Source organism: Penicillium psychrofluorescens (genome assembly GCF_964197705.1).
Source record: "Penicillium psychrofluorescens genome assembly, chromosome: 1".
In the NCBI taxonomy this organism is placed as follows: Eukaryota; Fungi; Ascomycota; class Eurotiomycetes; order Eurotiales; family Aspergillaceae; genus Penicillium; species Penicillium psychrofluorescens.
The window spans coordinates 4,616,563-4,643,162 of record NC_133439.1 but is presented as its reverse complement, the minus strand read 5'-3'; the positions used below and the strand labels follow the sequence as shown (position 1 = coordinate 4,643,162).

General features: G+C 54.7%; 11 protein-coding genes across 11 annotated transcripts; 4 read left to right on the top strand and 7 right to left on the bottom strand.

Moving 5' to 3' along the window:
* Window positions 1-321: 321 nt before the first annotated feature.
* Window positions 322-2,171, bottom strand: PFLUO_LOCUS1749 (uncharacterized protein; the record flags this gene model as incomplete). Its single annotated transcript, XM_073778818.1, has 4 exons — window positions 322-1,329; window positions 1,394-1,825; window positions 1,962-2,031; window positions 2,086-2,171. The coding sequence occupies 4 exons, from the start codon at window positions 2,169-2,171 to the stop codon at window positions 322-324; spliced, it is 1,596 nt and encodes a 531-aa protein (XP_073635835.1).
* A 1,199-nt stretch (window positions 2,172-3,370) lies between these two features.
* Window positions 3,371-4,810, top strand: PFLUO_LOCUS1748 (uncharacterized protein; the record flags this gene model as incomplete). The annotated part of the gene is made up of 5 exons (XM_073778817.1): window positions 3,371-3,498; window positions 3,572-3,639; window positions 3,700-3,705; window positions 3,765-3,982; window positions 4,040-4,810. The coding sequence occupies 5 exons, from the start codon at window positions 3,371-3,373 to the stop codon at window positions 4,808-4,810; spliced, it is 1,191 nt and encodes a 396-aa protein (XP_073635834.1).
* Window positions 4,811-5,799: 989 nt separating this feature from the next.
* Window positions 5,800-6,891, top strand: PFLUO_LOCUS1747 (uncharacterized protein; the record flags this gene model as incomplete). The annotated part of the gene is made up of 1 exon (XM_073778816.1): window positions 5,800-6,891. One exon carries the CDS (start codon window positions 5,800-5,802, stop codon window positions 6,889-6,891), a length of 1,092 nt encoding a protein of 363 aa, XP_073635833.1.
* A 1,264-nt stretch (window positions 6,892-8,155) lies between these two features.
* Window positions 8,156-8,698, bottom strand: PFLUO_LOCUS1746 (uncharacterized protein; the record flags this gene model as incomplete). Its single annotated transcript, XM_073778815.1, has 2 exons — window positions 8,156-8,420; window positions 8,481-8,698. 2 exons carry the CDS (start codon window positions 8,696-8,698, stop codon window positions 8,156-8,158), a joined length of 483 nt encoding a protein of 160 aa, XP_073635832.1.
* Window positions 8,699-9,662: 964 nt separating this feature from the next.
* On the bottom strand, window positions 9,663-11,436 carry PFLUO_LOCUS1745 (transcription factor TFIIIB subunit brf1; the record flags this gene model as incomplete). Its single annotated transcript, XM_073778814.1, has 7 exons — window positions 9,663-9,827; window positions 9,989-10,118; window positions 10,190-10,328; window positions 10,573-10,650; window positions 10,710-10,725; window positions 10,777-11,047; window positions 11,114-11,436. The coding sequence occupies 7 exons, from the start codon at window positions 11,434-11,436 to the stop codon at window positions 9,663-9,665; spliced, it is 1,122 nt and encodes a 373-aa protein (XP_073635831.1).
* An 864-nt stretch (window positions 11,437-12,300) lies between these two features.
* Window positions 12,301-13,266, bottom strand: PFLUO_LOCUS1744 (uncharacterized protein; the record flags this gene model as incomplete). Its single annotated transcript, XM_073778813.1, has 1 exon — window positions 12,301-13,266. The coding sequence occupies one exon, from the start codon at window positions 13,264-13,266 to the stop codon at window positions 12,301-12,303; it is 966 nt and encodes a 321-aa protein (XP_073635830.1).
* A 210-nt stretch (window positions 13,267-13,476) lies between these two features.
* On the bottom strand, window positions 13,477-15,699 carry PFLUO_LOCUS1743 (transcription factor TFIIIB subunit brf1; the record flags this gene model as incomplete). The annotated part of the gene is made up of 1 exon (XM_073778812.1): window positions 13,477-15,699. The coding sequence occupies one exon, from the start codon at window positions 15,697-15,699 to the stop codon at window positions 13,477-13,479; it is 2,223 nt and encodes a 740-aa protein (XP_073635829.1).
* Window positions 15,700-16,796: 1,097 nt separating this feature from the next.
* PFLUO_LOCUS1742 (uncharacterized protein) lies at window positions 16,797-20,600 on the top strand (the record flags this gene model as incomplete). The annotated part of the gene is made up of 1 exon (XM_073778810.1): window positions 16,797-20,600. One exon carries the CDS (start codon window positions 16,797-16,799, stop codon window positions 20,598-20,600), a length of 3,804 nt encoding a protein of 1,267 aa, XP_073635828.1.
* A 130-nt stretch (window positions 20,601-20,730) lies between these two features.
* Window positions 20,731-22,618, bottom strand: PFLUO_LOCUS1741 (Crossover junction endonuclease mus81; the record flags this gene model as incomplete). Its single annotated transcript, XM_073778809.1, has 3 exons — window positions 20,731-22,244; window positions 22,303-22,472; window positions 22,527-22,618. The coding sequence occupies 3 exons, from the start codon at window positions 22,616-22,618 to the stop codon at window positions 20,731-20,733; spliced, it is 1,776 nt and encodes a 591-aa protein (XP_073635827.1).
* Window positions 22,619-23,035: 417 nt separating this feature from the next.
* PFLUO_LOCUS1740 (uncharacterized protein) lies at window positions 23,036-25,233 on the top strand (the record flags this gene model as incomplete). The annotated part of the gene is made up of 5 exons (XM_073778808.1): window positions 23,036-23,305; window positions 23,352-23,561; window positions 23,610-24,118; window positions 24,169-24,396; window positions 24,444-25,233. 5 exons carry the CDS (start codon window positions 23,036-23,038, stop codon window positions 25,231-25,233), a joined length of 2,007 nt encoding a protein of 668 aa, XP_073635826.1.
* Window positions 25,234-25,309: 76 nt separating this feature from the next.
* PFLUO_LOCUS1739 (uncharacterized protein) lies at window positions 25,310-26,329 on the bottom strand (the record flags this gene model as incomplete). The annotated part of the gene is made up of 1 exon (XM_073778807.1): window positions 25,310-26,329. One exon carries the CDS (start codon window positions 26,327-26,329, stop codon window positions 25,310-25,312), a length of 1,020 nt encoding a protein of 339 aa, XP_073635825.1.
* Window positions 26,330-26,600: the final 271 nt, after the last annotated feature.

Genomic DNA, 26,600 nt, shown 5'->3' with positions numbered 1-26,600 from the left:
AGCGATCCACATGCTTGGCAAGTCTAAGAAGTGTAACTGACAAGAAAAAAAAAAAGAGGGGCCCAAGCAAACGAGCTCCAGCGAGAGCCACCAGAAGGAAAAGGCGGGGAGGAATGGGATATACGGTGGTCAAATTCAAGTCACAAAGATGAAACGCCAACAAAGATGTGAAAATCTCCCGGACTGTCGCTTCAAATGTGATTCCCCGTTTTCTTTAAGCGTGTATAAGATTGTGGAAGTGTAGTGGACTATGGTAGTCAGATTTCCGTTTTCCGCAGGAACGTGACGAATGCGTTTCGTGTTCACCGACCAAGAAAAGAATTACTGCTTCTGGGCGAAGATCTGCGCACCATCGACCAGGCGGCGCTCGGTGTTCTGGCGGCCGTTGACAAAGTCCGGGTAGTTGAGCGTGAGCTCGACGGCGCCGTTGACGATGTTGTCGACGGCCTCGACACCGAGCATGAACGAGTGGTCCTGGTTGCCGACCTCGTAGCGCCAGCTGCCGAAGCGGCCACGCGACCAGATGCCCTTCTCCTGCAGCTTGGGCAGGATCTGGGTCAGGGCGCCCTCGCGCTCCAGACTCGGGGTCGGGTAGCCGTGGTCGAAGCGGCGGTGGTAGGTGGAGACGATCTCGTCGCCGGGCTTCAGCATCTCGGTGTTGACGAGACCCTGGATCGACTCGGCCAGGAGGGTGGCGTTGTTGACGGGCTTCATCGACGACTCCGACACCTCCAGCATGATCGACCAGTACGGGCCCTCCTGGGCCTCGGTGCTCTTGGGCTTGGAGCCGTCGGCGAGCTGGAGCGTGGGCAGCTTCTTGGCCTTCTCGGGCTGGTTATGGGGGGAGTAGTTGGAGAAGATGGTGGCACGGTAGAAGGGGCAGTTGTCCTCGGGGAAGTAAAGCCAGCACTTGTCACCGATGCGCTCGGGGCGCTCGCCCCGGATGCCGACACCGACAACGTGGGTCGAGGAGAAGTAGAGCTGCTTGGTGAGGGGCATCAGCTCGGTGTCGTTCATGGTCTCGGCCAGGAAGTCGACCGCCATGGTCGACACCAGCTTGCCGTAGCCGATGGTGGTGCCGTCGGCCATGGTGACGGTCTTGTTGCTGGCATTGATCTTGGCCACCTTGCCCTTGTCGCCGAAGCGGGTCTTCTCCTTGGGGAGGGTGTTGGCCACGGCGATCCAGATACCACCGGTACCGTCACGGGCGGGGAAGCGGAAGGTCGCGTTCGGCCCCCAGTTACCGGCGGTCTTGTTGAGGATGACATTGGTGGTCACAGCCTTGACGTTGGGGGCGGCGACACGCTCACCGAGCCAGGCGCATTGCATCTGGACAAGTTGTCAGGTTTGACTTGGCAGGGGGGGGGCTAAATAGAGAACAGGCAAGGCTCACCTTGGTGGTCGGCACAGCCCAGACCTTGAAGTTGTAGGGGCGCATGAACAGGTCGGCAATACCAGTACCCATCATGCGAACGATCCACTCGTCAAAGGTCTTGGGCTTGACGTTGGAGACACGGGCCTCGAGGGCGGCGTCAATCATGCCATCAATGCAGCGGACCTGCTCGTCCTTGGGCAGCATGGAGATGTTGTTCTGGAAGGGATAGGGGACCCATTTCTCCTGGCAGCGCACGTAGGAGATGCGCTGGTGCTCGTACCAGTCCTCATCCTTGGGGAGGGCCTCGTTGATGCAGTCGTCGAAGTACTTGTAGTGGGAGAAGATAACGTGGCCACCGACATCGTAGAGGAAGCCTTCCGGAGTGACATCGGTCGAGGCGAGACCACCGGGGATTTCGTTCGAGTCGACAATCAACCATGAGGGGCCGTTCTGGTGGTGACGATGGTTAGTTTTTTGGTTGTTGTGCCCCTCCATCCCACCAATTTTTTTTTTTTTTTGTTTTGGCTTCCCCCCCCTTTATTTTTGGTGGTCCTCATGTGCGACCACCATTTCATGCCACACTTACAATCTGATTCAACCGCTTGGCCGCGCCCAAACCCGTTGGGCCGGCGCCAATGACGAGAACGTCAACAGAACTGCGGATGGTTAGCTGTGGAAGGAGGGGAGGAGAGGGCAGAGGCAGAGCGTACATGTCGGGGTGGGTCATCCTGCCTTGAAGAATATCCTGAAAGCTGGGCACGCGTCGGAAGGTCTTGCGGATGTTGATGTTCAGCATAGAAGAAGGACTGCAGAATCGCAGGGGAGATGGAAGGAGTGAGTAGGTAAGTAAAAAAGGGAAGAACCGACGGAAACAGCAGACCGTGGGTTTCGGGGCAGTGGGGGGCACAACACCCGTTTCAGGTTTACGGTTATTTTTCAGTCTAGAACGCTTGCATCCTCAGCCCCATCGCGGAACACGTATGCGCAATTAAACGGACCCTGCTTTGGGTATTGATGGATTCGAATCTTTCATTATCTTCTCCGCCTCGGCCAACCTAGCCTACTCTATCGGCCCTAGGCGCGCCACCGATGTCGTGGGCACGATGTTCCTGCCCCCAACATCAGCAGAGATGAAACCCCCTGATCGTAGTCCCGGTATTGCTCCGTCGCATTGATCGACAATCTGGCGGTCGCGAAGGCAGGTCCACCGACGGGTGACCACACACACCCATCCCGACCGACTCGTCGCAGTCGACCCGGCAAAAAGGGGGTCCCGGATGGCGTCAGGGTGAGGATCGCCGCATTCTCCACCCGGTAAGGGACCAGGGCTCTGAACGCGGGTCTCGGTGGGCCTTGGCAGTGCCTGCTTGCGTAATGCCGGTCACATTGTAGGGTGCGCCATCGTGACTGGAGGATGCTGGGTGATCGGGATGGCGGGTTTGGTTGGTTGGTTGGTTTCGTGAGAGAGAGCCTCACGATGCGGATTCCCTCCTCGGCGGACGATCCTGAGGATGGGGGTTGGATCGACTCGTTTCCCGACCCTTTCATTGACAGTCCCGGTGGAGTCTTGGGGAGTACGACCCTAACCACTCACGGCAGGCCACTTGGATTGCTCGCTGTTTGCAGCTCTGCACGTTATTTGCCGGAGCCACCCTGTTCCTGCCACGCCCTGTTCCACCCGCTCTTAATCTCTCGAAATAACACCTCCACTAACCTTGGTTCTCCCGCCACTAAGTGACCACCGACCGGATCGATCCCAGGGAAAAAAAAAAAAAAAAGACCCGTATCTCGATTCCACCACCACCCTTGCCATCATCATTTCTTCATCTCCCACCTACACTCTTTTTGGCCCAACTCTATCACCGCTCGTTCCGTCCCTCTAGCCCTCCTAGCATTCTCCCCGTGGCTTCCTCCGCTTTCACCCAAGGAAGCCTCTCCCGGCCACGCCCCTTCCAGTTTCAGCGCTTCTTCTCCGACCAGACACGCACATTCACCATGAGCGAAGGCGAGAAAGTCCGCACCTCCGGCGAGGTCGCCCGCGAGCCCACCCTGCCCACCGTCAACCCGACCACGGAGAAGCCCGAGCCAGCTCAGGCCACCTTCCACCCCGCGGTCTACGTGAGGTGAGTGGTCCTCCAAGACCCAAAATGAATCAAAAAAGAGGGAAAAAGAGAGCAGGGACTGACTCTCGTCCAGTGTCTGGATCACGCTGAGCTCCAGCGTTATCCTGTTCAACAAGTACCTGCTTGACACTCTGAACTTCCGTAAGTGGCGTCATCTCCTGATTCTCGAACGCAATCATGGCTAACTCTCGGATGGCACAGGTTTCCGTATGTCGCCCTCATCTCTGTCTGCCCTGCCATTCTCCCTACTGACCCTGCCAATGCAGCGATCATCCTCACAACATGGCACTTGGCTTTTGCCACGCTGATGACCCAGATCCTCGCCCGCACCACCACGATTCTGGATGGCCGCAAGACGGTCAAGATGACCGGCCGGGTCTACCTGCGCGCCATCGTTCCGATCGGTATCTTTTTCAGCTTGAGTTTGATCTGCGGTAACATGACCTACCTGTACCTGAGTGTGGCCTTTATCCAGATGCTCAAGGTAGGTTTCAAGTGATGGTTGATTGTTCAGGCGACTTGCTCACGCATTCCCCTCCAGGCTACGACCCCCGTTGCTGTGCTGATCACCACCTGGGTCATGGGCATGGCTCCCGTGAACTACAAGACTCTCGGGAACGTCTCGATCATCGTCCTCGGTGTGGTCATCGCCTCGTTCGGTGAGATCAAGTTTGTCATGGTCGGTTTCCTGTTCCAGCTGGGCGGAATTGCCTTCGAGGCCACCCGCCTGGTGATGGTGCAGCGCCTGCTCAGCTCCGCGGACTTCAAGATGGACCCCATGGTCTCGCTCTACTACTTTGCGCCCATTTGCGCCGTGATGAACGGTGTGGTCGCCCTGTTCCTGGAAGTGCCCCACATCAGCATGGAGAACGTGTACACCGTCGGAGTCTCGACGCTGATCGTCAACGCCATGATCGCGTTCCTGCTCAACGTCTCGGTCGTCTTCCTGATCGGCAAGACCTCGTCCCTGGTGATGACCCTGTGCGGTGTCCTCAAGGATATCCTGCTGGTCGGTGCCTCCATGGCCATCTGGCAAACCCCCGTCACCCCGCTGCAGTTCTTCGGCTACTCCATTGCCCTGATCGGTCTGGTCTACTACAAGCTGGGCGGTGACAAGATCAAGGAGTACACCAACCAGGCGGGTCGCTCGTGGGCCGAATACGGCGCCAACCGTCCGGCCCAGCGCAAGTTCGTGGTTGTCGGCGCGGCCCTCCTCATTCTGTTCCTGTTTGTCGGCTCCCTGGCTCCGACCGGGACCGTTGACCGGGTCAAGGGCGTGTTCCCCGGCAGCCCTGCTGCCGGAAGTGCATAGATGCACTTGGGCCGCGACAATCCCCCCCGACCCAACCCGAGTTGGGTCTGCCGGGTATATGCCCACCGACAGTCGGGCATTGGCTCTTAGGTTCGGCGGGTGAGATGAGAGAACCCAGTGTCTGGAGGCAGGTCCGCCCAAAGCGGACACTGGGTCGGGGCGGTTGAGAGAAGGCATTTCCGATTTCGTCGATGCCGAATTTTCTCAATGGAACTTCGGCTGTGCTTCTTTCTTCCGACTATGTTCCTGTGATGTATACAGAGACATGAGAGGTGTGTTGCTCGCGGTATACTTTTTTTCCTTCTCTGCCTTTTATTTGATGACAAGACTTATCTTTTGCACGAGCTTTGGTGTCGGATTGCTTTTTTTTTTTTGGATTACTGTTTTGTCACCCGCGCCATCTTCTTCGTGTCTCCATATTCTCTCCCAATACTAGAATCTTTTCTTTTTTCCCTCTCGGTTTCGCAATATCTGAGTCAGCTGGGATCACTCTCCGATTGCCCAATCACAGCCATCCGGGTGGCCCAGCCACTCACGGAATCCGGCCGACGCTGGGCGATGCACCCGGCTCCACTCCATCACATCGTATCGGCCAATCGGACAGGTACCCCCCGGGCGGTCAGCCTGGCTGGAGCGGTCATAGTCCGTATGGTAAGGAACTGCCGCTCTCCGCATCCTCAGAGCGCGGGCCCCCGTTACTTGCAGGTCTTCCCTCGCGCGCGCCCTCTCCTTCTTCCTCCCTCTCACGCTACATAGTCGGTCGTGTCTTTCCACCCTTCTCTCTTACCTTCCTTTTTACTTCCATTCTACCCTATCCTCCAAACAATCATCAGAGCCTCTCGCCACCTACCCAATCGAGTCCTCTATACTTCGGAGCGTCTCGTGTGATCTATAGGTGGTTGTCGCTGGTTGTGTCCTACTCACCTAACCCCAACAGAACAGTCCCCCTTGTCGCGTTCCTTTCGTTTGAAACCAACCCACTGGCCGCAATGTCTCCCATGACCCTCAATCGCCTCGCCGACGGTCCCGCCATGGTCCTCCCTCCCCAGGAACACGCCTTTGTTCAGTTCCCCTCGCACTCCCTCTTCGACGCCCACGGCTACCCGGCCAGATCCAGCTCTGTCTTTGATAACAGTGGCCCCTCCTTCCAGCCGGAATCCAAGCTCGCGGCCGCGGCTCCCGTTGCTACGCCTAAACCGTCCCGGAAGAGATCGCGGGATGACGCGGCTCTGGAAGAGGATATCCGGCATGCAGCCGAACCCAAGCCTGCCCCCGAGCCCGTGGAAGAACCGATCTACGGCGAGGGCATGGTGCTCCTGAACCCGCGCACGGGCATCGCGCTCTCTGCTGAAAGCCAGACGGGCACCTGGTGCGAAGAACAGTCCGAAGCCCGACAGGCCGCCGCACCACCGGTCTCGTCGCGATCCAACTCGCTCGTCGCAGACGCCGCCGATCCCAGCCGCAAGTCCCAACGGCTGGACCCCTCTGCTCCTGGTCTGGACGACATCGCACTCGCCTCAATGCGCCAACGCCTCGACGGATCCAACGCGGACGACCAGCATCGCACTCTGCACACGGGAACAACGCCGCCCTCGGGACCCCTTGTCGACGACGCCACCCGTCTCCTAGGCATCAGTTGGCAATGCATCAACCCAGACGACGACATGGCCCCCGCCGTGCGCGGCTGGATCAAGTACATCGACAACCAGTACGCGGCGCACCTGCGCGACTCGCGGATGCTCATGAAATCCCGCGCCCTCAACGCCTACCTCGTGGCTGCCACCCCCATCGGCGCCCCCGCACCTGCTTTCTACCTGTTCAGCGAAGACCTCGCCCACGCCCAGCTCGTCGCCTCGTCCTGGGATGCTTGTCTACATAACCTGCGCTGCTCCCCGATCGCCTTCCAAGGCCCCGGTCCCCTGACTGCCGCAGACCGCGACGACCTCCAAACCACCAACCCGCTCTCCGCCCCCGCTGCCGTCGATCAAGGCGTGCCGCTCTTGCAGCAGGCTCTTTCGGCTCACTCGACTCCGGAGGGACTGAACGGAGGCGTCGACATGGGGATGGAGATCGACTCCTAACGCATTTTTCATTCGACTCGCAATGTCGTCAATACATGCTCGACGCTCGCCAATTCGATCGAGTTCGATTTTACTGTCTGTTGTGTGATCTTACTTATATGATCTTTGTTTAGTTTGATGTCCACCTCGCGCCTCACTGACCCAATTCGTGGTAACCAGGCCCTGTTTTTCTTTTTCTTTGGTTGTGAGTATGATGAGGATGACTTTGGATTGGGAATGGTGTTTTGTGTGTCTTTCTCTTTTTGTGGCTGGCTGGCTGGCGCGCATTTGGAAGGTTTCTTTGGCGTCAAAAGTCGGGGTTCTGTTTGTCTCTTCTTTTCGTGTTTTATTCATGTTTTTCCATTTCGTATCTATTCTATAAGTTGATGAGTTAAGTTTATATTTGAATGCCAAGAAACAAATATCGACCAGTGAACCATTCTCTGCGTAATGAGAATCCAGAACAGCAAGCAAGTACTTCTCGACTGATATGCTCAGATGATAATCATCCCAGCGGTAGCTATTTTCGGAGGTTACCACGGCCATAATATCTTGATCCGAAATGTTGGCAATTTGGAAGAAACAGATTTTGGATGTCTTTCCCCCCCCCCCCCCCCCCCCCCCTTTGCAGTTGGATCGGGGTATTCTTTTAGTCTTTTCTGTAGGGACCGTCTTGAACACTCGCACGGCACGCAAGATGGGTTGCCGTATACGGACTGTGGGCGAATCTACACGTGATGCCAAGGCCGTCGCTGGTGAGCGAGAGGCTTAAAACGACGTCAAAAGCAGCCGGTCCCGGAGTCATGATCTCGAATGCACAGTGAAGTAGCGCAAGAAAGCTCGCAAGGATAAAAAGACTACAAAGTCTACCTCGAGATCCGGGAAGCATGTCGTCCACTTTCCGCAAACATATAAAAGCCTCTAAGCCCTGCTAGCCTATCTTGTTCCTTCTCGATGGTTTGAAAAGCATCATCGGGGTTGTAGGGATTAGTATTTTCTGATAAAAGCCATACACGGGTTGATGTTGGAGGATTAAGGGTCTACTATGAATGCTTATATGTTATAGAGAAATGATGAGACAGCTACTATCAAGATGAAAGGTGACTCGAATCAGTCGAATTATGTATTAGTTCTATCACCGTATCGAAGGAATGTATTTATACGCATCGCCATGCATAACAACAAGAGAAAGGAGCGTAGTCTATATCCACCGTCCACATCTGTGTTCCTCGGGTCTGAATGAATGTAAAGAAAGAAAGGAACCCATTCTCAGGTCACTGGAAGATCACGATGAACTCGGGGGGGTCACATCGAGATTCATAGTGCCAATCAGATCACACTTCTCCTTGAAATCACCTTGAGTATACTCGTTGCAATTCCAGTTCTCGTTCTTCGAGTTAGCCGCATACTGGGCGCTCCAGGCACCGTCCGTGCGAGCCACCTTAAGGGTGAAGTCATCGATCGAGTCGATGCCTTTAGGAAAACCGAACTCGTAGGCTGCGTTGTGGCACTTGACCATCTTGTTGTCGGGGAAGGTAATACCACGTTGCCTAACGCATTAATATTAGTACCTGTGTTTCTTTGCATAAAGATAAAAAGAAAGCACCTACCAGTAAACAGTGCAGTTAGTCTTAACGACGTCCTTGTTGTTAGGGTCGCCCATGTTGAACGTCATCGTGCCCTGGGGGACCTTCGATAACAGCTTGGCGGTCCAGCTATCGATGAAGATCGGCTGGAGGGTAGTGCTCTCCTCGCTGCTAGGAGTGGTGGGAGCGGCCAGGGTAATGCCGGCGGCCAGGCAGATAGTGGAGAGGGTGGTGAACTTCATTTTGAATAGTGATGTTGTTGTAGTTGAACTTGAGCGAGTGACTGTTTTGTTTTGTTCCGAGAAGACGATTGAAGAGGATGTTGATGCTGTTGATGATATTCAATCTCGAGGGCATTCCACTCCCCTTTTATGTCTTTTCCATTGCCGTAGGCATTGAGGCGTTTTGCACAGTTGTACGCAAGGACTAAAGGATGCATGATCTCAGCCTCGAAGGCAGAGTTACATCGGCAATGAATGGCACTACTCCGAACTCCGTTGGACAATCCTCGATCCTTTAAGTCCGACACAGCTTATAGCCAATAGTAAACATGGGATCCAAATCAAGCTCATCCAAAGTAAGGAACCTACCTCTTCGTGGGGGCTGGATTCAGAGCGCGCTCACTGGCTCGGACTCAGCCATCTTTCCAGAAGCGATTAGGATCACCGATCGCCTTGGCCAATTTGGGCACATAGGCTTCCAGCCTCTAAATTATTTTTAGATGCCGATTGAGAGTGAGACATGGCGATTCCCGGATTTCAAATCGCTTGTTAAATATAGAAGAACGTAGCTCGCTTATACAGGTAGCTTGGTACCTCCGTTGCTCTAAAAATGGAGGGCGAAGGTGTGCAGGATGAACAGCCACCAAGGGCATAGAGCAACTTGGGTTGGTCCGGGTAGATCCTTCACTCGGTAATTTACTAATTATATCCAACTGCCGCATCCTGACGCGGAATCGCCTGATCTGCCCTTAATGTCCGATACAAAATCCGAGACGGCCAGATTATCCTCAGAATGCCATACATCTTCTATCTTGTGATTCTGACTACATTCCGACGTAACCAATTGGGTAGAGCAACTGATCGATCCTCACTGGATTCGTCAAAAACAAGTAGCACGCTAACGCATCCATTCTCCCCATCTCTTCCTCGGGAACGACCTATATATAAGGTGTGCGTTTTTAACAACTCCCTGCATAGATTCACTTCACTCCTTCGCATGATCCTCTCTCACCTCCATCATAGCGGCGCCCCCGGTATTCGCTGCAAACACACCCTCCTGCCGCAGATCCGTTCGTGTCCTGTCCGTGAAGAGGAAGTCGATTTCTTCGAGGGTCAAGTTTGCTGTTTCTGGGTAAAAGAAGTAGACGATCTAGATTATACAATGTCAGCTTGTGTGGAGATGGAGGTGGATAAAAGAAGAACTGGATATGGAAATAGAAACGGAAAGGACAGGAGGGAGAGGAAGAGTGTTGAAAGAAAAGAGTATATAAAGGAAGATGAAGAAGAAGGAGAGAGAAAGTAAAGACTCACCGGAACAAACGCCATATTCAAACACATGAAAATCAAGTATCCCTTCCAAGCCAGATTATCAATCAACGTAGGGGTAATCATAACCACGAAGAAATTCCAGAGCCAGTTTGCCGAGATGCCGATTGCTTGTCTGTTTAGTACACAGGATTAGTTTCTGGTTCTATATCCATAAAACACCAATAAAAAGTGTATTCAACTCACCCTTTGGCACGAACATGCAGCGGTAAAATCTCCGGCCCATATACCCAGGGAATACAATTCACCGAGGCCCCGAAGATGAGCATGAAGAGGAAGAAGAAGGCTACGGAGGCGGAGGCGGTTGGTTTTTCGACGGATGTTCCTATAAAAAGCACACAAAGTCAAACTTGGCTTGTCTTCCCTTTTTTATGTGCATGAATGGCATACCTTTGAAAGAGAGTAAGATGGATATCATCATCATGGAAATAGACAGCCCGAAGGAGCCCCACATCATGGGCTTTCGGCGGCCGAACCGATCGGAGTAGAAAGTTGGATAGAATGAGCCTGGTTTTTGCTTATTTTAGAGGGTTGATCATGGAAGAAAAAGAGGAAAGGGGGGGATGTACCGATCACAAACATGATTTGGATCACGCCTCCGAGGAGGAGACTCAGTTTGCGGCTTAGGCCAACATTGTACTGGAGGACTGCACTGTTATTAGCTAGGAAAGAAATAAAGCTGGCTTTGCTGCTGCTGCTCTCTCACCTGAAGTAACATAGTACTATATCGCAAGTTAGATATAGATATTTCTTGAAGGAAGAAGTACACTTACCACCACCAAGTTGATACCCCCCATTTGATTCATAAACTGCATCCCATAGGCCAGAAGCACCCGCTTGCCCGTCTGCACCTCATCCCGCTTCAGAATCTGAGACCACTGGTATTCACCATGCAGTGTTTCAAGTTTAATCGCCTCAATAATATCCTCGGACTCCGAGACAATCTTCGGGTTGTCGGGTTGCTGGTCATACACATCACAGAGAACCTGTATCGCCTCGTCGGGACGATTGTGTCGGTAGAGCCAGCGCGGACTTTCAGGAAGACTATTGAAATGGAGACATCCCATTAGTACCAAAAAATACATTGCAGAAATCAGCGATTAGACTCACCCGAACACCAGCCCAATAACCATAAACGCAAAAATCATCTGGCATGCAATCGGCAGCCGCCAGTTGATCGCGCCATCCACGTAGCTCATGCCATAGTCGAACCAGTACGCAATCACAATCCCCACGCCTACGAAGAGCGGCTCGCTGCATACGTACTTGCCGCGCTTCTTGGCCTCGCACAGCTCGGACTGGTATACCGGCACGGTGGTGGTTTCGATGCCCGTGCCGATTCCCGTGATGAAGCGCGCGACGAGGAGCTGCGCGCGGGAGAACGCCGATGTTTGGAGAGTCGCGCCGACCTGACAGAACCCATAAGTATACATGTGAGATCAAGGTGTCGGTGCTGGGGCATACAATAATCCACACCATCGCGAACCACATCGACTTCCGCGGTCCCAGCCGGTCAGTCAGTAGGAAGGAGATGATTGTTCCAGTGAAACAGCCCAGATTGTATATTGACACGATAATCCCCAGCACGCCCGCGCTGGGGTGGCGCACCGTGTCGAGAAAGTCTTCGTTGCCGACAATTCCAGAGAATACGCCTTGGTCGTAGCCTACGCGGGATTAGACCAGAAGTATCATTGAGCAAAGACAAAGAATATACCGAAGAAGATAAACGCCAATTGGCATGTAAACATAATGGCCATTCGAAGCGGAAGGCCGCGGCCGTACATGTTGAGCTTGACCATCTTGACTTTCAATCACAGATCAAGGATCACTGAACTGAACTGAATCATCATCGACAGAAAGGAAGCGAGGGCGATGGCCCCCCTCTTTGTATGACAATGAATGATCACCTCCCCTCAACCAAACAAATCCTTGGCCCAGCGCAAGCTCGCCAAATCCGGCATCGAAGACCGCCGCCTTTAGGACCAGGGGGTACATCCCGCGTTGATCGACCCTCGGCCAGAGGCTTGGTTCTGCGGGGATCTGGGGAAGACCCCACGGGGAGGTAGGTTTAACCGGGAGTGAAGGCGGGTTCGGGTTGTCGGTTTTAGGCAAGAAGGCGCTAAGGATTTCCTTTTTGGGTTAGGTATGAGAGATCTTCGGTCTAACCCAGGCTCGTTTGGATAGAGTAAAGAAGCCGAATGGGCTGAACATATTATGAACTTGTTGTTATGTCCAATCTATGTAGTACGTGCAAATAGATATCTCCAAAATCAAAACAAACAGCAAACGCCTTGGCCCTAACCCCCCAAGATCCGTATAACAGCCTCATGCCTCGTCTTGTCTTCAACCTGCGTCCACGCCGCCCTGGCCACATCCAACGGCGTTCCCTGATACGCAACCCGGCTCCGATCTGCCCCCCACTCCAGCAACAGCTTCACGATCTCCGCCCGCCCATTCTCCGCCGCCACATACAGCGGTGTCTGCGCAGAAGCAGGCACCGCATTTGGATCCGCGCCTTGCTCAAGCAAAAGTCTCACGATCGGTTCATGGCCCTCCCGCACGGCATAATGCAGAGGGCGGTCTTGCCTGCGGGGCATCACCTCGGAATTAGGATGGACCCCCTTCTCCAAAAGAAGTCGCACGATCAACTCGCTGCCCCGCGTGGCCGCTATGCAGAGCGGATAGTGGCCCGCTCGATGGGGATCAACCCCCATTTCGAGGAGATGCCATGTAATGGGCACGTGCTGGGACTGGACTGCGATATCGAGAGCGTTCGCACCCCATTGCGTTAGGTAGGGGTTTGCGCCCGCCGACATCAGAAATAGCACAATGCGGTCGTGGCCCGATCGAATTGCATCGTGCAGGGCGGGCCGAGAGCCCAGCCGTGGATCCGGGTTCGGGCCGATGCCGTGCGAGATGAAGAGCCTGACTAGGTCTTCGGCGCCGTAGCGTACGGCCTCTTGGAGGGCCCGGTAGAATGCTCTTGTGGCTTCCTTGGGGGTGGGGACGCGTTGTTGGAAGATGAGTTGGGCGGTTCGAAGACTTGATTCACGTACAGCCTGGTGATCTGTGAGAATTGATTCGCGCACAGCCCAGTATATTGCGTAGGCCTCGGTGTGTATGATGTCGTGGGCGTAGAGGTAGTCGTTTAACTGGGTGTAGAGGTGCCGGCTGGTCCGTACCAGCGCATTGATATCGCGCTCTGTCTCGAGATATGTGATGATGGAGTTGAGAAGCTCGTTTGGAAGGGCGAGCAGCGACATGGCAATCACTGCTTGGGAGTACCGGCATTGCGACCGATTGCTGGGTTCTTTCTTGCTGTTGCTACTCGAGTTGGGGTGATGAAGTGGTGCATGCAATCACGTGGCTCCGCTCGGCCTCATGGATTTCATTCGTCTATTATTTATTCGGACAAAAGTAAAGCAAAGAAGCCAATTCCCCCGAAACTCCCGTGAATCATTCCAGATGTTCCTTTAGTCATAGTCTTCGTCATCGTCACTGCCCTGGTCGTAGTAATCCCCATACTGGCCTGCAAAGGCGGCATCAACCCCGTCATCGCCCTCATCCTCATCGTGATCCTCCTCTTCATCGAAGTCATCTGCGTCCCGTTCTGCATCCTTCGCTGGGCCGATAGGAGCAGGCGTCGTGGGCGGTGGAGTGGGCTGAGCCGCTGCAGTGCGTCCTGGTGCTGGTGTTCGGCCCGATTTCGAAGGGGTTGCCAACCGTGCACGTCGTGACATCGCTTCCGGTTCGATGCTGGCACTGCGGCGGCTTGCGACACTCTGGCTGCGGCTCTGACTCCGGCTCAAGGCCTCCAACTTGGCCTTTTCAGCCTCTTCCTTGCCTTCTTGGCCGTACAGGGACTCGAGGAGAGAGTAGTTGATCTTCTTGCTATAACCTCGTCGCTCCAACATCCGCCGTGTCGCCTCGGCGGGCGTCGAGGCGCGAGAGCTGCGTCCATCCGCATCTTCGCCATCGCCTTCAAGATAGGTGACGTCGCCCATTCGACCTCGGCGTCGCTTGCGGGGTTTGTGGGAGGCCGGACCGTGCGTAGCTTCGGTCAGTGCTCTCTTCAGCGCCTTGGCCTGCTGGGTGCGGAGATATTCCTTGTTCTCATGCACCCAGATGCGTTCTTTGATGTCGACCTCGCCAGGTGACAGGAGGCAATTAGCGACCTCGGGGTCATCCTCAAACTCCGTCACATCAATATCCACGTTGTCCGAGACGGGTTTCCGGGGCGGCTCTGCGGGTGCTATTACGCTTTCAATCATATTGGAACCCTTGGTCAGATACTCATTCATCTCCACCTCCAATGCTTCTTCAGCTGCTACCTGCTCCACAGAGGGAGGCGGAAGGGGCTCGCGTTTTTTGTGTTTGCCCTTGGACTTTTCGCTTTCTTGTTCCGCATCCGCAATAACTTCGTCGACAACCTTGTTCACCGAGACCCGCCGGCCCTGGCTCGACTGTGTCAGGCCAGGGTCGATTGGGAGGCTGGGAATGGCAAACCCGTCGGCGTCGACGCGCGGTGGCTGCATGGGATCGGGAGTACCCTCAGGCCAGTCGCCTTCGATCTCCGCTGCGGTCTCTGCAGTCTTCCGCAGGATGCGACTCGGCCTTCGGCCTTCCTTGGAACGAGCGAAAGCAGGGGGGTCGTGGGAGCTCTCCAGCTGGACGGAGCGGAACTGGTCAACGGTGAGGTCTCCACTGTCCGTGGAACTAAACTCATTCAGACGCTGAGAGATGGTGACTTCGGTCACTTTCACGACATAAACAACTTCACGGGTCGTACGGCGGAAATTGTTCATGCGCGCGGCAAGAATCAATGCCGCACCACAGAGACCAGCGGGGCGCCGGCCGGTCGACATCCAGTCACGGTTCATTCGCTGGACAATGCGGACAGCGTCACCAGCCACCTGCATCGTAGCTGCACCAAATTCCAGTTGCTTCGCAAACCGATAGATCAAGCTTTCAGCGTCGACTGGATTCATCTGGAAGAGGTTACCACCCAGCCGAAGCTCGTCCAGGAGTGCCTTGTAGGTTCGACCGAGTTTGAAGACGTTGATCATCAGCACGTCGGCGAAATCGATCAGCATGACCGTATTTCCGTTCTGTCGTCGACAAGCAATGTACAGACACACTGAAGCCACCGTCTTTGTCCGGCGACCTTGAATGAAATTCAGGCCAACCGCAAGCTTGAAGACTTGGCCTGCAGCCTTGGTTGCACTCTCGGGGATATTCAGGGCCCGCGAGAGCTGATTGATGTACCGGTTTCCGTTTTGCTCAGTTATCTCCCGGCTTTCCATGGCACCCCCGCGCTGAAACCCCGGCCCATAGCTGCGCACGTGGGTCTGGTCTTCGCCAACGAACGTGCCTTGGACGACAGCTGCACCAGAGGCCGATTCGCCGAACGTGACTTCCGACACGATGTTGGCTTCGCTGATGACAGTACCACACCCAGAACACACCTTCTGTCCTTCATCTTCGACAATGTGAGGGGCTGGACACCCCGGGTTGGGACAATTCGAGGTCTTGGGGTATGTAGTTGGCCGGGTTTGCTGAGGACGCCCGGCTGCCTGGGGACGTTTGATAGGGGTTGGGTTTGAGGGAGGCTTCAGACTGGCCAGGCGCCCAACAGGAGCTCGGGGCCCGCTGCGTGAAGGCACCGAGGGACGCGTGCCGGAGCTGGAAGCCGGCATTGTGGCCGCGTCAGAGGTTAGTGGACGTCGAAGAATCAGTCAAGCACTGGAAGAATGTATGGTATTGCTGTTGAGCGGAGCTGCACTGTGACGGCGAGGGGGCTTTGATACGGGCGATAAGAGTCGAGGGAGAGAAAAAAAAATGTTTGCGCGTGGTCGTTATGACTCGCGGATGGTGTGAGAGAGAGGGCACAGCACTGTCAGCGACGTCTCGGTAGATTTCGACTTTCACATTCTCGACCGTGAAGATTCGCCGTATTCGGATTGCCGATGATCGTCCACGACCGAAGGAAGATACAGGAACAGGAACCGATAAGAGCTGGAGGAAGGTCTGGTGCGGGCGCGGGCTGTAGCAGAAATTTTGGAGGCTGGCGAGGAAGCGGTGGCCCAGCGGGACGGTCAGGTGATGCCGGGCAGAACTGGCAGGCAGCATGTTCGAAACGAGTCGCATTCGAAATAGGATCGGATAGATATTATTATCATGGGCAAGGGAAAAACCTAACATTTGATAATCATCCGCGCATATGGTCTATAGTTCCTGCCTGCCTGATTCTTGATCCTTCTGGCCATGGTCGGTCCATTCCCGGCTGCCTTTGGGGTGTATGCCTGAGGCACCATCTATGACGGAACCCAAAGCGGATGAGTGTGTCTGCGGTGCATCGGGTCTACACACGCCAGATCGATGCATCTATCCGTCTATCCAGAGTCAGGGGTAACTCATGATACGGGGAGCTCAACTTTCATTCCTGGTCCACACGGGCTAGCTTAGTTCACATACTAGTCCAGTTCTCCGAGGAATGCGGCATTTCTGCGTGGTTCTGCTCCGATCACGCACAAATGTCGCATCGTTGCCGCTGACCTGGTTCGCCTCGTTTCGAACTTTTTCTTTCCTTTTTTCATATAAGTAATCCCCCAGCGATCATCCTCCGGCGCAATTCTGGGATCTTTATGATGCGGCTCTTGGTCGTAGTTGCTGTTTCCGATCTCTTTTTCTCTCGTCGACCGACGATTAGGAATCAATAACGACGCTAAACCCTTCAACAAGCTTCATCGAATCCTCCATCTGGATACTTGGCATACCTGAGCCCCTGGCGACCATGTCTTCTGCACTACGAAGCAACCCCCAGACTCCAGATCTGCGGGCGGTCGACCTGGAGCCCAACATGTGCAGAAGCGTCTTCTGGGTGAGCAACGTGCACTGCTCATCGTGCGTGTCCTACGTCACCGAGGTTCTGTCGGAAATCCCAGGAGTCAAGGAGATTGATGTTTCGATTCTAACGCACGAGGTGCGCGTCGTCCACGGACTCACGACACGGCCCCCCGACCTCGCCGCCGCGCTGATCCACGCGGCCTTTGAGGTACACCATGCGACGACCTACGACGAACAGGGGACGGTTATTGCGGACCTGGACACCGCAACCTGGAACCCTAGAGGCTCGGTACTCTTCTCGACGCCTCGGACCTCGTACTCCAGCCTCTCTTCCAATATCAAAGAGAGGCTTCAGACTAGAGAGAAGCGACATATCGCCAATTGTGACGCCTGCAAAAAGGAAGAGGCCGCAAGCTGCTCTGAGACAGAGACGGGGACTATCTCGGAGAAATCCCCTGCTACCTTCTGGGAATCGCCAAAGCCAGCCCAGGGCCCGACGCCATTAGACTCGACTCCAGAGCATCCGGTATATGATGACCCGTTGTCGGTTGATACCTCTGAAACTCGGGTAGAGTTCGAGGTCCCATCATTACCTACCGATAAATCTCCAACAGCATGTGTGGGCGAGTTCAGTGCGCGAATCAGCATTGGGGGCATGAGCTGTGCATCATGTGTCAACAGCATCACCGGCGAGCTCCAGGGTCTAGAGTTCGTCCAGGACATCGCCGTCAATCTCCTCACCAATAGTGCGACAGTGAGATACATTGGTCCTCGAGAGAACATTGACACGGTTATTGAGCACATCGAAGATATCGGATTTGAAGCCTCACTCGATGAAGCGAATCCGGTTCCAAAAGACGAAAATTCCACGGGATATGTCAGTGAGATCGCCATAACTGGTATGACTTGTGGTTCTTGCGTTGGGACCGTTTCTCGGGGGCTGGAAGAACTGCCCTTTACCCGCGATGTCTCTGTGAATTTGCTCTCGCACAGCGCAAGGGTGGAGTTTGAAGGGCGGGAAAACCTCGATGAAATTGTGGAAAAGATTGAAGATATGGGCTACGACGCTACAGTCAATAATGTTTACCCAGTGAAAGAGATCAAGGAGTCTACCATCCAGGCCAGGACAATTTCCATTCGAGTCGATGGAATGTTCTGTCATCACTGTCCCGAAAAAATACTGGCGTCCATTGAAGAATCGCTCCCGGAGGTCACGGTGGAGGAAACGTTGTGCGAGAATAACCCTATCCTCAAAGTTACCTATATGCCACGGCCACCATCACTTACAGTTCGCACGATCCTCTCGACCATTAATTCCGCAAATGACGCCTTCACCACCAGCATCTATCACCCACCCAGCATCGAAGACCGCTCGCGCGCGATACAGCATCACGAACGACGCCGATACCTTTCACGGTTGCTCTTTACGCTTGCCGTGGCAATCCCGACCTTCCTCGTTGGAATCGTGTTCATGTCTTTGGTCTCGTCGCAAAACACGACACGAAAGTATCTGGAACAGCCCATGTGGTCCGGCAGTGTGAGCCGCACGGAATGGGCGCTCTTCATCATGGCAACACCCGTCATGTTCTATGGCACCGATGTATTCCACACCCGCGCTATGAAAGAGATCTATGCTCTCTGGCGGCCGGGAAGCCGAGTCCCCATCCTGCGTCGGTTCTATCGTTTCGGCAGCATGAACCTTCTGGTCTCTGCAGGGTGCGCAGTGGCTTACTTCTCATCCTTGGCGGTGCTCATCATGGATGCAGTCGCGGGCACGAGATTCAGTGCTCCTAGCGCGACCTACTTTGACTCGGTCGTCTTCTTGACCCTCTTCATCCTCGCTGGCCGGTTTTTGGAGGCATACAGCAAATCCAAAACCGGTGATGCAGTCACATCTCTGGGCAACCTGCGGCCTTCAGAGGCACTCCTGGTTGAGAACGTACCCGACTCCAACGCAGACAATGATGGAATTCAGCGGATCAATGTGGATCTTCTCGAGATTGGGGATATCGTCAGCATTCCCCATGGCGCGTCTCCGCCAGCGGATGGAGCCATAACCGATACCGCATCCAGCCAGTTTGACGAAAGTTCCTTGACGGGAGAATCGAAACCAGTGAAGAAATCCATCGATGATGAAGTCTACACTGGCTCCGTGAACGTCGGCCAGCCGGTTCGGATCCGAATCACCGAGCTCGGCGGGTCATCCATGCTTGATCGGATCATTGCAGTTGTGCGCGAGGGCCAAAGCAAGCGTGCACCCCTTGAGCGGATTGCAGACCTGCTCACCTCGCATTTCGTTCCCCTGATCACCCTGATCGCGGTCGCAACTTTCATCATCTGGCTTGGCCTCGGATACTCCGGTGCGCTTCCTGCGGACTACCTGGATGTAGAGCACGGCGGTTGGACATTCTGGAGCCTGGAGTTTGCCATTGCGGTGTTTGTGGTAGCATGTCCCTGCGGATTGGCACTTGCTGCCCCTACGGCGCTCTTTGTCGGGGGTGGCTTGGCGGCAAAGCATGGCATTCTAGTCAAGGGAGGCGGAGAAGCTTTTCAGGAAGCTTCGCGGCTCGATGCCATTGTCTTTGACAAAACTGGTACTCTTACTGAAGGAGGCGGTTTGAAGGTCTCGGAACATGAGATTCTGACCAAAGACAATGCCCTCCTCGAAATCGCATGGACTCTGGCGAGGAAGCTGGAGGAGAGCAGCAATCACCCGATTGCTCAGGCTATCTCGGACTTCTGCAGACCCGAGAAACCAATCTCTATAACCTCCGCCGATATCCACGAGGTTTCTGGGCAGGGCATGAAGGGTGTTTTCACCGTAGCAGAAAATCAGTCTACCGCGCAATACGAAGCAGCAATCGGCAACGAGCGTCTTTTGCACAGTCTGATTTCTTCCGAAGAAACAGACACATACTTTATTTCAAACCTGCTCTCCAAGTATCAATCAGCTGGCAAATCGACCGCCATCCTCTCTCTCCGCCGACTTGATTCTCCGTCATCCCCATTCATACCCGCCATCATCTTCGCCACCTCCGACACCCTCCGTCCTGAAGCCGTCCAGGTCATCTCCCAGCTGCACAAACGCCGCGTCGACGTCTTCATGTGCACAGGCGACAACCAGACCACAGCACATGCAGTCGCAGATATGCTGGGCATCTCCCGCTCCAACGTGATGGCCAACGTCCTCCCAGCCGAGAAGGCGAGTTTCGTCCGCCAGATCCAGGAGGGGTCACTGCGCTCTCCAAGCTCAACAACAACAGACGCCAGAAACAAGACCACGAAACAGAGTAGCACAGCACGACCCATCGTCGCCTTTGTCGGCGACGGCATAAACGACTCCCCTGCGCTAGCAGCCGCCGACGTGAGCATCGCGATGGCCTCGGGCTCCGACGTGGCCATCAACTCTGCCGGCTTCATCCTGCTCAACTCCGACCTCAGCACCATTCTCCAGCTCGTCCTGCTCAGCAGACGCGTCTTCGGTCGTGTGCGCATGAACTTTGGCTGGGCCGTCGTGTACAATCTCTGTCTGGTCCCTGTGGCCGCGGGCGTTTTTTATCCGATTGTCAGCGGTCATCACCAGATGACGTCGGCTGGAGGGCAGACCGTTCGGGTTGATGATCATTGGAGACTGAGTCCCGTGTGGGCGGCGCTCGCTATGGCGCTGAGTAGTATTTCGGTTGTGTTGAGTAGTCTGGCGTTGAGGGTTAATTGGGAGAGTGCGAAGAAGATGTTTAGGTGGAAGAAGTGATGAGATGCTGTTGGTGTTGGGCATTATACCAGGTAACGAATTTAATGATTATGGGTGTAATAAATCCGGTCTTTCCTTGAAGAACCAGCATGCCATTAGGAAGTATAGGATCTAGACAGTAAGAAGAGAATCATCCAGCCTCCCCCCAAACTTCGGCGATCTTCTTACTCAACGCTCGCGCCACCTTCTTCCTCCCAACCAGCGTCTGCATCTGGCTGGATACCATCACCTCGCGGTCCTTTGGTTCCAGCGCCATATACGCCTCCACCAACTCCCGTGGCGTCTTCCATCGCTTCTGCATCTCGAGGGCCTTTTCGCCCGTGACGCCACGCGTGCACATGAGCATCTTCAAGAAGATATCGCGGAGAGACAGGACATCGGATTTGGAGGTGAGAGCTGAGAAAGTGGAGAATGTCACGCCGTAGGTGAGAGCGGGGTCCTGGGCGCGGAGTGTGTCGAGGATGGTAAGATAGGACTGCGTGGAGGAGATGCGTCGGCTGGGGATGAGACTGATTGGTGTGGTTGAAGCTGGACTGCTGGTGGTGGTGGGATTGGCGTCTTCGGATGCTCCGTACATCTGCCGTAGAAGCAGCGTCATCCGTGCCAGATATCGAATTGAATCGTCGAGATTGCGCGTCTTCTTCATGAAATACCCATTCACCACTTGCGTCGAGGCAATCGCCGACGCCACCATCTCTTGATATTTCATGGCGCTCCCACTCCCTGCGTCGGGGTGCGTGACCGTGAACTCCTCAACCAGATAGATAACATTCTTCATGCCCGAGCGGCGCAGCCGGAACTTCTGCTCGTGGAACCGGCCGTCCTTGATGGATCCAATCAAATCGTCCAGCCGTTTCCGCTCGATAATCCAGTCCAGCATCACCTCGTCGCCTTCCTCGCCGTGTCGAGCTAGGAACGACGGGTCGCGGCATTTGGCTACCCACATTGCGTCGCCTAGTTCCAGAGCGCGCACTTGGGGAGTGATTCCTTGCTTCATGAGTTCATTGGCGATGTAGTCCCGATCTGTTGAGGTGCGCACTTCTCGGGTGTCGAGGACGAGTTGGATTGTGAAGCTCCCTGGTGGGAGGGTGATTGGGGTGACTGGGCCTTCGTCCTCTGTAGATTGGCCTTGATGGGCGCTCACGGGGCGCAGAATTGCAAAATCGTCGTTATCTTCCAGAGATACCGGATCGGCAGCGACACCGACGCGTGATATTTGTGATGTGGAAGTCTGGTCGGAGGCTTGATTGCCTGCGACGGACGTCATATTCTGGGCAGATCCCGGCAATGTCTTCTGTATCCGTTTTGCGACCTCCCAGCCATCCTCCGAAAGAGCATACTTGCGCAGCGGTCGCCCGTGCTCGTACACGAGGTCTTTCTGGATCAGTGTTTTCATGGAGTTCCATGCCGTGTAGAATTTAGTCGGGTCCGTTGGCGCCGTGAAGGAGCTGTCGCAGTAAGGCTGGGCCACCTCAATCAGCTGAGCCTTGGTCATACTATGTGAGCTATCCTCGCCCAATGTGGCCAATCCCAGTAGCAGTGCATAGGGCCCAGATCGCAGTGCAGGCACGTATGGCTTTGTTTTCCGAGGCTTCTTGGTTGACTGATCGCCGGCCACACCGGTGTCGGATGTTCTCTTGTTTGCTGGCACAGTGTTGAAATCAGCCCCAGGGAACTAAGCTTAATGTTTCATGGTGCGCACCTTGACCCGGAAGCTCGGGCATGGGAAGACCATTTTCTTGGCAATGGGCCTTGAGCTTCTCTGTCAGTCGGTCACACAGTTTTGGACCCAGTCCGTTCAGTTGTTGCGCCTGGGAAGGATGATCAAAGGCCAGCGGACACGCCTTCATCGACTCATAGGCCTTTTTGTAACTGAGAACGCATCAGCTGCATGACGTGAAGATCGAGCACACGGGGGATTCCGACACTGTCACGCCTTTGCTGTTGCGCTCGCGGGCTTGGTCGAGCCATTCCTTGATCCACCCCAGCAGCAGGGGGTTCGCGCACTCCTCGCTCATTCTGTGTTGGCGATGCCGAGGCACCTCAGCCGGGGTTGCAGTTGCTTGACTTGGTGGACGCGAGAGACTCTTTCCCTTTTAGGAACGCGACGGGTCACATGACCTGTGGTGATAAGATAAGATAAGATAAGATAAGACGAATTGGCTTTGAATGCAACCAATCTGGGCAAGGGAGAGATGAAGTCTACCAGTATTATTATTAGTGGTGTATATCTATATTCACGGTCATTGAGGGCTGGAATGATAGCTAGTAATGTGTGTTGATTATATACCGGGTTCCTGGTGGCGCGAGACTGCCAACCACTCGCACAACAGGAAACCTGGTTGGCGATGACGTCGATACCCCTCCAGAATCCAGGATATACTTCTTTCCAATCTCCTTCTCTTCAATGATTCCCCCCATACTTCGGTCCTACAATGTCGGCCAACGATGACACTGTGCCATCTGTGGCCACCGCGGTCCATAACAACAGTGAAGATGTCGGGGAACCCCCACAACCCCAAGGACCAACAGAGAGTCACATCCTGGCGCAAATGGAGCAAGACGAGAAAGGCCTGTCGCAGAAAGGTGACACAACCGAGACCACTGACCTTGGATGGGAACAGCCGGGGGACCAGATTGAGGAGTCGCTGGTGGCCCGCCTGTCAAACGACGATCTATGGATGCTCATCAGACGTTTCAACAAGGTGCGCCATTCCCCAAGTGTACAGAGCACGACTAAGCAGAATGCAGCAAGTCTATGCGGTTAAAGCAGTACCAGATGCTCCACTGCAACGACTGGATCTTACTCGAACGACCGATGAACAGTTCTCGCCGGATAAACTGCGTGCCACGATGGAACGGTTCTACATCACGATTGTGGTTGGCCTGACCAGTGCCATTAAACACGTTGCGCGCTTGCGATCGTGGAAAGAGTCGAGACGAACGGCCGGATTTTGCGCAGTGGGTTGATCCGGTGCATATCCTTGAAACATGTTGACGTGAATACAGGTATACTCTATTGCATGGATGCTGGACTTTCTCGCTCCCACATGCTTTGCTGTTTTGATTGCCTTGGTCATATACCCACCCTGTCGGCCACTCCTATTTCCTCCAGCACCAATTGCCCTCGTGGATAAGACTACCGGCGGCATTCAGAAGCCCAAAGCAGGGGTCCTGGGATCGCATGACAGCATCACCGGCGCCCCGGAGAAGTTCAAAGGCGAAGCAGCCGAGCAGGAGGCGAGCAATTTGGTAGCGAGCGTGGCTAGCGTCGCTGTAGGAAGCGCAGTTGGGAAACACGACCAAGGAATTCCCGAAGATGCACCGCTAGAAGGGGTCCCCGATGCCATGGAGATCGTATCCGACACGGCCGACGCGCAAAGTGCAGCGCACGGCAAGGTGCCATTGGATTCTCATGACAAGACGAGGCAGCCGGTGAGGGAGGCAGTGATGAGTGCAGCCGATCTGTTAATGCAGATGGTCAGTGATCTCACTGATACCTATGAGAAATTTGGCAAGTAAGTCAACCAAACTGGCTATCTCGATTGATTCCAACGAAATCTTGCAGTGCTTTGTCCGCTACTCCTCCATTCCCTCTAATGCATCCTCGCCTGCGTCTGGTCTCGGTACTGGCGCCAGCCTGTCTGGCATCGATTTTCATATCCAGTTACGTTTTGATAAAGATGAGCGGACTCGTTGTCGGGATTGCTTTCTTTGGGGATCCCCTCATCAGACGCAGCATCTCCTATCTGAATCGCAAGGTCCCACACTGGCAAAGGTTCTTAGAATTACAGAAGTAAGTCCTCTACACGATAAGCTGTCTTCTCTAACAATCAAAACCAGTTCGCTCCTCAAAGGAATCCCAACAAACGCTCAGCTGACGCTAACCCTCCTCCGAATCGGCGAAAACACCGCCTCTCCACTCCCACCACCTCCAACTTCCCGCGACAAGCCTCCTTCACGGCCAGCTTCCCTGCATCACGAGGAATTGACCTTGGACGCCACGACTGAAGAAATAAATAAAGCAGCCTCTGGTGAAATTTCCGATCCCGAACCACCACGTGAGCCTCAATTGCCATTCGAAGTACCCAAAAACACCTTGGCTACCAAGATCCTGGGCTTCTTCCGCGGCACAACAGCCACAGGCGTGGAAAGCAAACAAGCCATTGACCGCATGCGAGCACTAGCAGGCTCACGACACGCCAAGAACAAGGTCGGCGTTCTTCGTCGCAAAGGCCAAGTCATTATACCAGTTGGACCCGTTGAATTTGACGCACGGTACAAGGGCAAACGCGGGACTGTGGTGCTGGACGCATCTAGAGAGCCTATGCTACTCTATTTCACTACGGACCACCCACAGGGAACCGATCGGAGAATGGAAAGCCGCAAGAAAGGATCCGTGCTTTTCAGTCTTCCCATCACGGATATCCGGGAGATGAAGAAGCTAGGCGGGATGGGCTGGAAGGGGAAACTGGTTGTCGGTTGGGCTATTGGGAGCAAGGAGGTTGTGGATGGCTTGCTTATTGTCGGGAAGGAGCCTGGTCACTCGTACCAGTTGACTGCTATGGGGACTAGGAATCAGCTGTTTAATCGGCTGATTGCGATTGATGGACAGGTGTGGGAGACCTGTTGATTTTTTTCCCCCTGTTGCGCGTGCTAAGATGATCGCAGGTTTGGAAATGACTATGAACCTCCGTCTATATGCATGATCATGAATGCTCCGATTTAGCCTTATAATCCCGTACAGCCTGCTCAAACGACTCATCGCGTTTAAATCCCAGCGCAATAGCCTGTGAATTATCAAACTGCGTAGGCCACGACTTCAAAATCGGAATAAGCGCAGGGTCTTCCTTCTCCCTTAGTAGAGCCAACTTATCCTTCCCACCAACCTTCTCCAGTGCGTCCATCATCCCCTGCACTGTCACACAAATGCCTGGCACATTGATCTGGCGGATATGCGGCGGCACGCAGTCCGCGGACAGACTGAGAGTCAGAAGGAGGTTATGCACAAGCGTTTTGGGTGAGCAGAGCCAGGACTTGAACCCGCGGTCCTCGATGGGGATGACGCATTCCTTGCCGTCGAGAGGCTCGCGGATCATACCCGACAAGAAGGACGACGCTGCGGCGGTGGGCGCGCCGGGGCGGACCGAGATAGTCGGAAAGCGCAGCGTGAAGCCGGTGATGAACTTGCGGCGCGTGTACTCGTTCACCAGCGTCTCGCACACGATCTTCTCGGCGCCGTACGACGATTCCGGCGTGGGCACCACGCTGTCCGTCACCACTTCGGGGAGCGGTTGTCCGTACACGGCTTGGCTGGATGAGTAGATCACCCGCACACCCGGGCATGTGTGCCGTAGCGCTTCGAGGAGGTTGCGTGTGGCATCGACGTTCACGCTCATGCCGAGGTCGAAATTGGCCTCGGAACCGGACGACATGATCCCATGAAAGGCGTACACGGCATCGAGCGACGAGTCGACTACCGCTGTCGCTCCGGCGAGGAGGTCGGCTTTCACGGCGGTCGCATTCTGCGGGTAGCGCACGCCCTGCGGGACGGATGGTTGGTGGATGTCGGTCAGAGTGACGTGATAGGCTGGGTCATTCAGCAGCTCTTGGGCTAGGAGCTGGCCGATGAAGCCGGCGGCGCCAGTAATGAGAATATGCATCAAGCCGTGGGAATGTAACGGGCTGAGAATATTGATGAACGCGACGAGATCTTTATTCCTCCGCATTCGCATCAAGTCCGACACTGCTCCTCCGCACCGGACTTGGGCCGGGCGCGAGAGTGGACCATGTGGGTTCGGCAGGAATGGGAATGGTCGTCTAGGCAGGGGAACGTAGTGCAGTAGGCTGACTAGATAATCGAGTGTCTTCAATTCAATCAGAAGGAAAACGAAAGGATAGAAAGTAGAGAGAGACTAGGTAGGCGTCTACTGGGCAGGGGTCGGCCAGCCGGACCCCCAGAAGCTGTTTTTCTTTCCCGCTTGCCCGACACTCTTCTCT